Source organism: Tupaia chinensis, unplaced genomic scaffold (genome assembly GCF_000334495.1).
Source record: "Tupaia chinensis unplaced genomic scaffold, TupChi_1.0 Scaffold146027_1, whole genome shotgun sequence".
Classification (NCBI taxonomy): domain Eukaryota; kingdom Metazoa; phylum Chordata; class Mammalia; order Scandentia; family Tupaiidae; genus Tupaia; species Tupaia belangeri.
In genome coordinates this window covers 68,220-77,863 of record NW_006205883.1, presented here as the reverse complement: position 1 = coordinate 77,863, position 9,644 = coordinate 68,220, and the positions used below count along the sequence as shown (strand labels likewise).

Here is a 9,644-nt window from a genome sequence, read left to right as displayed (position 1 = left end):
CAACCCCCTCTTGCCACTGCCCGAGTGACAGGTTATAATTCCTGCCGATTGTTTCCTTCCGGACTTCTATGTCTTTTATAAACTTCCAGGCAAAGGGAACCCTTAGTTTATGCATGCATCAAATAAAATGTATCAGACGGAGACCAGCAGGTGGTGGGGGTGTTAAGGTGCTGGATTCCCACATGACCAACTGCGGTTTGAATCCTAGACCTCATAGCTTGAAAATCCATTCGGGCGCGTGTGCGTGCATGCCCAAACGTGCATACCCAAACTCCCGAGAGGAGAATGGAGGAGAAGGGATTGCAGCAGGGCCATCCCCCCCGGGGGAGTGATTTCTCACTTTCCCTCCTTCTCTCTCTCTCTCTCTCCGGTGAGCACATGTGCCCTACAGCAGAAACCTGAGAAAGAAAAGGATTTATCTGTGCATATTTTAAATGAAAACGTCAACATTTTTATTGGAATTTTACTCTGTATTATGGAAATCGCTACGCTCTTTTTATAGAGAGAGACTTTTTTTTTTTCCTACAGGGTGTGTGTGCTTGCTGGAGACACAGAGGCAGAAAGTGAGAAATCACTCCCAGGAGGGATGGCTATGTCACAATCCCCTCTCCTCCAGTCTCCTCTTGGGACTTTGGGCATGCACGCACATGTGCCCGGCATAATTTTTAAACTGCCAGGTTCTGGACTCAAACCGTGGACTGCACCATGTAGGACCCAGCACCTTAACCGCCATGCCACCTACCGACTCAGAAGGGCCATGATTTGATAGCACATGGTGACTGCCCCGTGAACCCCAGCTTTGTCAGCCTGCAACACGCCAAGCACAGACGTGCTATGTTTTTCTGTGGGCAAATATGACTTGTTTGAAATTAGGTATAAAGGATTTAGTGTGGGGGAGCAGCAGGTGGCATAGTGGTTAAGGCGTGGGACTCCCACTTGGACAACTGCGGTGTGAGTCCCAGACCTGGCCCCTTGTGTGTGTGTGTGTGTGTGGGCCGCCCAGATCCCAGGACGGGAATGGAGGGGAAGGGACTGTGGCATAGCCATTCCCCCGGGGGTGATTTCCTCACTTTCCCTCTCTCTCTGTCTCTCTCTCCAGCGAATGCACACACCCTATGAAAAAACCATACGAAAAAAAGAATTTCGGGGTCATTGCACAACGGTGGAACTGCACAGGGGGCTGCAACCTCTAGCTCTGGGATCTTGTCTGTTTTGCAGAAGGTCTTAGTTTATTCTTCTCTATTCTAGGCAACACCAGAAGCCATGAGACGGTCGTTCTACGACTGGTGAGTAGCAAATTCCTGCCCCTTCATTATTCTCCATTCCTACAGGGAAGGGTCCCCTCGTCAGACTTTTCTACAATCGTTGCAGAATTGGGGAGCAGCAGGTGGCGTGGTGGGGAAGGCGCTGGACACTCCCACATGGCTGAGCACGCTGCTTGTCCTGCATCTGCTGGCTGGCTTTCTCGCTTCCTCCCTCTCTCCCTCTGTCTCTCTCTGGTCAAATGAAAAAATAAATGAATGAATAAATCAATAAATAATTATTTTTAAAATCATTGCAGATATATATGTGTGTATATGCGTGTGTCTGTGTGTGTGTATATATGTGTGCGTATATATATGTGTGTATATGCATGTGTCTGTGTGTGTGTATGTATATATGTGCGTGTGTACCCGTATATATGTGTGTATATATATGTGTGTGTGCGTATACATATATATATATATATATATTCCACATATGTATTATGCATAAATACCCCCCATATATGTCTCATATTTATCTAGTCTATATATTGGGTCATTGGAAAAGTCATGACAGATTTTTCTATGTCTTTCTACACAGAAATGCATCATGACTTTTCTGACAACCCAATACATATCCCATATATATAAATACACACATATATATGTTAAATGTTTGCCTTAGGGTGGACTCTCCAGAGAGAGAGACAAAGAGACAGAGACAGTGGAAGTAACTTATCACCCCTCAGGGTGGGATGGCCACACTGCAGTCTCTTCTCCTCCGTTCTCCTCTCAGGATTTGGGGCCCACATGCATACAGGGGCTCTGTGTTTTTCAAACTGCGGGGTCCCGGTCTTGAAGCACAGAGTTGACCATGCGGGATCCCGCACCCTCATCACCACGCTACCTGCTGGCCCCATTCTTAATTTTTTTCCTCAAGTTTTGTTCTCGATATTTTGACACATACAGGGGGATGCGTTCCACATTCCCTTTGTGAAATATCTTTATGGTTTAGTAACAGCCCTGCTGTCTGTAATAGTGATCTGTATTTGAAGTTTTCTTCTGGCTGATGTGATGGTTGCTATAAATTCCTCATTGTCGCTTTTTCCCTGGTTTATGTTTTTACCCCTTTTTGTATTCAAATATTATTCGTCATTAGCTGCTTATTTTTTTTCCAAAGGTTTTTGTCATAGGGTATGTGTGCTCGCCAGAGAGACAGAGTGAGAGGGATCAATAGGTGGTGCAGTGGTTACATGGCTGGACTTCAACATGGCCAACCACAGTTCAAGTCCCAGACCCGGAGGCTTGAAAATCACACCCGGCGCGTGTGCGTGCGTGCCCAAGATCCAGAGAGGACAATGGAGGAGAAGGGATTGTAGCGTGGCCATTCCCCTTCACGGGGTGATTTCTCACTTTCTGTCTCTCTGTCTCTCCGGTGAGAGCATGCATCTTATAGCAAAAAAATCTCAAAAAAACCCAAAAACCAAAACAAAACAAAAACCAGCCCTGGCAAGTTGAAAAACACACCAGGCGCATATGCATGCATGCCCCCAATCCTAAGAGGATGAAGAAGAGATTGCAGAGTGACCGCATGCCATTGTTGGAAGGTGTTTTCTCTTTCTCCCTCTCCCTCTCTATGTCTCTGGAGAACTCACACGCACACTTGGGTCACTGAAAAACAAAAATGGGAATGCATACCTTTTCCCCCATCGTAAGTGTTTTCCATTCTCATTATGACATCGCACGTGTTCGGGATAGTCATAGAAACTTTTTAAAGACAGGAGCGATAGAGCTAACCCTTATCTGTGAGTTTTGAATGTGTATTGTTTCATCCCATATAGAAAACCATTTTTTTCCTACAAAGAGTTTTTATTTTTCGTGTTGGGCAATTGTAAAGGAACGCAGACTGTTTTATCATAACTTTTGCTTCGATGGCTTTAGGATGAATTTAAAAAGTCCTAAACAAAAGAACTGCTCATATTGTCGGTGGTCCAGCCTGCGTGTTCTGTTCTCTACCCCCTCCTAGGAGCGCCCGGCTGTGGGTGTGGCTGAGCTGCCTGCTGGCTGCCGTGCAAGGGACGTTTGTGACGAGGAACGCCCGGCCGAACATCGTCCTACTCCTGGCGGACGACCTGGGGGTGGGCGATCTGTGCTGCTATGGTAATGACACCGTGAGGTAAAGACGGGTGTGAACCCCCTCTCCGTGCTGGGACCTGGCCCCGCACCATCCCGTGTTCTCCTGGTGGGGGCGGGAGGTGGAACAGGGCTGTCGTGTGATGTCAGTGACCCACAGGGACAGTGGAGACTGTCCAAGGATGCAGAAATATGGACAGACTGTTTTCGTATCCCAGAGTCTTCTACTCTATTTTTTTTTTTTAAAAAGAATTATTCACTTAATTTATAGCAGATGGCATCATGGTTTCATTGCTGCATTACCAGTTTGAGCCCTGGACCTGGCGGCTTAAAACATGCTGGGCACGTGTGCGTGCGTGCCCAAGATCCCCAGGGGAAAATGGAGGAGAAGGGATTGTGGCATGGCCCCCTCCCAGGGTGATTTCTCGCTTTCTGTCTCTCTGTCTCTCTCTGTCTCTGCAGCGAGCACGCACACCCTATAGCAAAAGTCTCACTCCAAAAAATAAAGTTTTTAAAAAAGAAATGATTAATTTAACTTCATTAATTGTTATTTTAATTTGCAATAGGGCACATGAACGCACCAGAAAGAGACAGAGAGAAAGTGAGAAAGCAAGCCACTAGTTTTGGGATTTGAACTGTGGTGGGCCATGGGAGTCCAGGGCTTCGAGCAGTACACCACCTGTTGGCCCCATCTGATATTTTAAGCATCTACTCATCCAAAATCCATTGTTTTTGTTTTGTTTTGCTTTGTTTTGTTTTTAGAGAGATTTTTGCTATAGTGCAGAGACAGAGAGAGACCAAGAGACAGAAAGCGAGAGAATGTCGAATGTCCCCAGAAAGGATGGCCATGCTGCCAATCTTTCTCCTCTATTCTTCTTTTGGCACTTGGGGGTGGCATGCACATGTGTCCAGCATGAATTCCAAGTCACTGGGTCTGGGACTTGAACTGTGGTTGGCCATGTTGGAGTTCAGGGATGCTACCACTATGCCATTCGCTGCCCCCACATTCCTGATATTTTCAGTCCCCTTTCTGAGAACCCCCCTGAAGGAGGTGATGGAACGGTTACATCTCTGGACTCCGACATAGTCAACTGCACTTCGAGTCCCATACCTGGTGGCTTAAAACTCACGCTGGGCCAATGTGTGCGTGTGTACCCAAGATCCCAAGAGGAGAACGGAGGAGAAGGGATTGTGGTGTGGCCATCCTCCTGGGGGCGCGATTTCTTGTTTTCTGCTTCTCTGTGTCTCTCCATCTCTGCCCTATAGCAAAAAATCTCTCTCTAAAAAAAACCCCAAACTGACAAAAAATGTGAGGTGGCTTAAAACTCACGCTGGGCCAATGTGTGCGTGTGTACCCAAGATCCCAAGAGGAGAACGGAGGAGAAGGGATTGTGGTGTGGCCATCCTCCTGGGGGCGCGATTTCTTGTTTTCTGCTTCTCTGTGTCTCTCCATCTCTGCCCTATAGCAAAAAATCTCTCTCTAAAAAAAACCCCAAACTGACAAAAAATGTGATCTCACAATATAAGGGGTATAAAAATAAGAATTGTAGGGGCTAGCATACGGCCTAGTGGTTAAGGCTGTGGACTCCTACATGGCCAATTGTGGTTTGAGTCCCAGACCCAAAAGTTTGAAATTCATGCCCAGTGTGTAGAATGGAAGAGAAGGGACTATGGCTTGACTATCTCCCCTAGAGGGTGAATTTTCACTTTCCCTCTCACTGTCTCTGTCTCTCTGGTGAGCTTTGCACCCTACAGCAAAAAGCTAACGAGGAATCCAAAGGAAATCATGCGGAATTCTCTTTTCTCCTGCAGCACCCCGAACATCGACCGCCTGGCCAATGAGGGAGTGATGCTAACGCAGCACCTGGCCACCGCCTCCGTGTGCACACCCAGTCGGGCTGCCTTCCTCACTGGCCGGTATCCCATCCGATCAGGTGAGGGAGAGTAACACAATAATGTTCCTGTCCAATCAGGGGAGGCAGGAATAGGATAACAATGTTACCGACCAATCAGGTGAGCAGGAACAATACAATATTGTTAACATCCAATCTTGTGAAGCAAAAATAATACAATAATGCTACGTCCAATCAGGTGAGGCAGAAATAGTATAACAATGTTACCATCCAATCAGGTGAGGCAGGAATAATATAACAATATTATTGTCCAATCAGGTGAGGCAGAAAAAAATACGTTACCACCCAATCAGGTGAGGCAAGAATAGTACTGGCAAGTTACCATCCAATCGGGCAGAGGCAGGAATAATGCAATAATGTTACCATCTAATCATGTTAGGAAGGAATAAATACAATAACGTTATATCCAATCTGATGAGGCAGGAATAATATAACAATGTTACCGACCAATCATGTGAGACAGGAATCCTACAACAATGTTACTGTCCAATCACATGAGGCAGGAATAGTATAACAATGTTACCATCCCATCAAGTGAGCAGGAATAATGCTAAGTTACCGTCCAATCAAGTGATGCCTGAATAATGCAACCATGTTACCATGTGCTCAGAACACCGTTTGATGATTTTCTGAGCCGCAATTTACAAGAGTTCTCAGAAGGGCATGCAAAGTATCAGGAATCTGGGACCGACAGATGGCATAACGGTTAGGTCACTGGAGTCCCATATGGCTGACTATGGTTCAAGTCCTGGACTCGGTGGCTTGAAACGTAACCTGGATGTGTGTGCATGCATACCCAAGATCAGGAGAGGAGAATGGAAGAGACAGGACTGTGGTGTGGTCATCCCCGCGGAGGGGGTGATTTCTCACTTTCTGTCTCTGTGTCTCTCTGTCTCCACCCTATAGCAAAAATCTCTCTTAAAAATTAAACTAAGGACCAAGGATCTAAATTCCAAGGGTGTTGTCTTGCTGTCTGCAGAGAGCAGTCACAGGTATGTCTCCTGGCAGGTGTCACCAGACCTTCTCACTGAGACAACATGATGACAGGTCTGGGGATGCCTGGGAGCAAACTCTGAGGTCCCAGGAAGACTCCCGTGTCTGGGTACTTGGATAGGAGCCCTCAAGGGGATGCTGAGGTCTGGATGGTAGCGGAGATTGTGCACAGTGTGTGTAAGAAACTGGGTCTCTCAGTCTCTGGGACTTCTGGGTCCATGTCCTGGGATGTCCCTGAGGTCTGGTGATGTGAGCTGGCTGGAGGAGAGGAGTAGACCATGCTGAGGGGTAGACAGACCATGGCGTGAAGACCTTGTCGAAGGTACTAGCGTGCTCTCTCTCAGATTAATGAATTAATTTACAGATGGATTTCTTCCACGGGAGGCAGAGAGGATGGAAATGGATTAATTGACAATGGAGTCTGTTCAACAGCTGGGTAGATGCCTCCAAGTCCATCCATGTGTGGTGGGCAGCTGAGAATAGAGTTAGACTTCTGCAGAGAGCACAGAGCCATATGGGGGCTTCTCCATGAAGACAGGTGGAATTCAACTTCTGAAGTGAGATCCACACACGCTGTGTGGAATCAGATGCCCAGTTCTGTTTGCATTTTGGATCTTTGATATATAATTTCCCCCCACCGAGGACACAGGTGCCAGAGACAGGGAGACAGAGAGAGAGGCAGAAAGGACCCCCATGGGGGACAGTCACCCTGCAAGCCCTTCTCCTCCACCTCTCCCTTTCTTTGGAATTTGGGGCATGCATGCACATACTCCTGGTGTGTTTTTCATGACACTGGGTCTGAAACTCAAAACGCACAGTCAGCCCTTTGGGATCTGGTTAATTGATCCATCAGGACTGAGAGCTAGCTCCAATGTATACTTTTTATTTTTTTTAACATATTTTTGCTATAGAGTGTGTGCACTCACTAGAGAGACAGAGAGACAGAGAAAGTGAGAACTCACCCCCAGGGGGATGGCCATGCCACAATCCCATGTCTATTCTCCGTGGGTTTTTGGGCACACAGGCGCATGCACCCAGCATGAGTTTCAAGCTGCCAGATCTGGGACTCAAACCATGGTCGACCCTGTGGGAGTCCAGCATCTTAAGTGCTCTCCATTTTCAGTGCAAGGACACCCCATGAACTATTTAGTGTTGTACTGACACCTCCAAATATACCCTGCACTCATATGAAATTCCAACAGAACTGGGTGCTTCTTATTTAATCTGGAAAAAACTTGAATTCCAAGGGGGCTCTTGCATTTGACAAGTGAAATGAGAAAAGCCAACCCCGTGCAGGGAGGCAGAGAGAATTCTCTGTGGGACACAAGCAGTCTTGGTATTAGCAAGATGGTGGTTCGAAGGGACGGTGGTGCTAACCCGTTGGCTTCTGTGACTTTAGGAATGGCGTCTGACAGTAACCTGAACCGCGGCTTCCCTTGGCTGGGTGGCTCCGGGGGACTGCCCACCAACGAAACGACTTTTGCGGAGCTCCTTCAGCATCGAGGGTACCGCACTGGCTTCATAGGTATGGCCCTGGGACCCCACACATGGACGTGACGTCACGGGTGTTCCCTTTCACTCTAATGGCAGCATGGACTCCTGAGTAAGACTGGGGTGGGTGTGTCAGCAAACACCCACTGACATCCACTCCTGTAAAACTTAACTGCTAACAGCCGGCTGTTGGCTAGAAGACTTAGCAAGAACATACACAGCTGACAAATGCATTTGGTTCACAGCACACGAAGCCACTTCAAAAAGTGCATGGTGGGAGGAGCACGTGGCACGGTGGTTAAGGTGCTGGACTCCCATGTGGAGGACCACAGTTTGAGTCCCAGGTCTGGAAATTTGAAAGTCATGCCAGGCACTTGCGTGTGCATGCCCAAAATCCCAAGAGAGAATGGAGGAGAAGAGATTTTGGTGTAACTATCCCTCTTGGGGGAGATTTCTTACTTTCTATCTCTCTGTCTCTCCACTGAGCACACATGCCCTATAGCAAAAATCTCTCTCTCTGAAAAAAGAAAAGTAAGTAGAGAATGAGTTTATTTGGGTGCAAAAAAAAAAAAATAGAAATCCATGCATAGTTTTTTTACAACATTCATTACCATGACCATTTTAAAGTCCTCTCCTATGTATTATATACTGGATTCTTACAATAAAGTCAGCTAGATAGATAATATTATTAAGAAAAAATTAATAGTAAGCCAACTGTTCCTTCTGAATACACCACCAGACTCATCTCTTTTAAAAATAATTTATTAATTTAATTTATTATTATTTAATTTGCTATAGGCCATGTGTGCTCATCAGAGAGAGAGGGAATGTGAGAAAGCAAGCCACCAGATCCAGGACTCAAACCATACTTGGCCATGTGGGAGTCCAGCACCTCAACCGCCATGCCACCACTGGCATGATGTATGTCATTTTCAACAGAGAACTTGGCGTTTTTGCGTCTGTTAATTGTTTGTTCCGTTTTTCTCTCCTGCCCACCTTCTATTGTCCACCCCTCCCTCTCACAGTCTCTGGGGTCTACATTTATCCTCTCTACCATATTTCAGACTTTCCATGGTTGCAGAGGACCAACATTTAGTATATATTGAGCGGGGATATCCAGTGTTTGTCTTTCATAGTCTGACTTACTTATCATGTAATCTTCTATAGTCACCCACTTTGTATCGAATGGCAGGATTTTATTTTTTTTAATGGCTGAGTAGTATTCCATAGTGTATATGTGCTGCATTTTTTCAACCCAGTCATCCATTCTTGGGCACTTGGGTTGAGTCCATGTCTTACCAATTATGAATGATGCTACAATAAGCATGGCTGTGCAAAGGTCTTTCCAACCGAGTCTTTTCCTATCCTTTGGGTAAATACCAAGGAGTGGGACTATTGGGTCAAATGGAAGTTCTATTTGTAGGCTTTTGAGGAACCTCTCTATCGTTTTCCACAGGGGCTTGACCAATTTACATTTCTACCAGCAGTGTAGGAAAGTTCTCTTTTCACAACAGCCTCACCAGCACGTGTCCTTTTTCCTTTTTTGAGGACATCTTTCTTTCTTTTTCTTTCTTTCTTTCTTTCTGTCTTTCTCTTTCTTTCTTTCTTTCTTTCTTTCTTTCTTTCTTTCTTTCTTTCTTTCTTTCTTTCTTTCTTCTTTCTTTCTTCTTTCTTTTTCTTTCTCTCTTAGCTGTGTAAGAAAGTTCTCTTTTCACAACAGCCTCACCAGCACTTGTCCTTTTTTCTTTCTTCCTTTCTTTCCTCTTTTCTTTCTTTCTTTCTTTTTCTTTCTTTCTTTCTTTCTTTCTTTCTTTCTTTCTTTCTTTCTTTCTTTCTTTCTTTCTTTCTTTCTTTCTTTCTCTCTTAGCAG

The 9,644-nt window shown here is 45.8% G+C and overlaps 1 protein-coding gene across 1 annotated transcript in view; it reads left to right on the top strand.

The window, feature by feature from the left end:
- Positions 1 to 1,263: 1,263 nt before the first annotated feature.
- Positions 1,264 to 9,644, top strand: part of ARSH (arylsulfatase family member H) — a 22,576-nt gene continuing 14,195 nt past the window's right edge. The window contains 4 exon segments of the mRNA XM_006168712.1: positions 1,264 to 1,286; positions 3,271 to 3,420; positions 5,190 to 5,311; positions 7,683 to 7,808. Of these exon segments, the coding sequence (XP_006168774.1) occupies positions 1,264 to 1,286; positions 3,271 to 3,420; positions 5,190 to 5,311; positions 7,683 to 7,808 (421 nt within the window).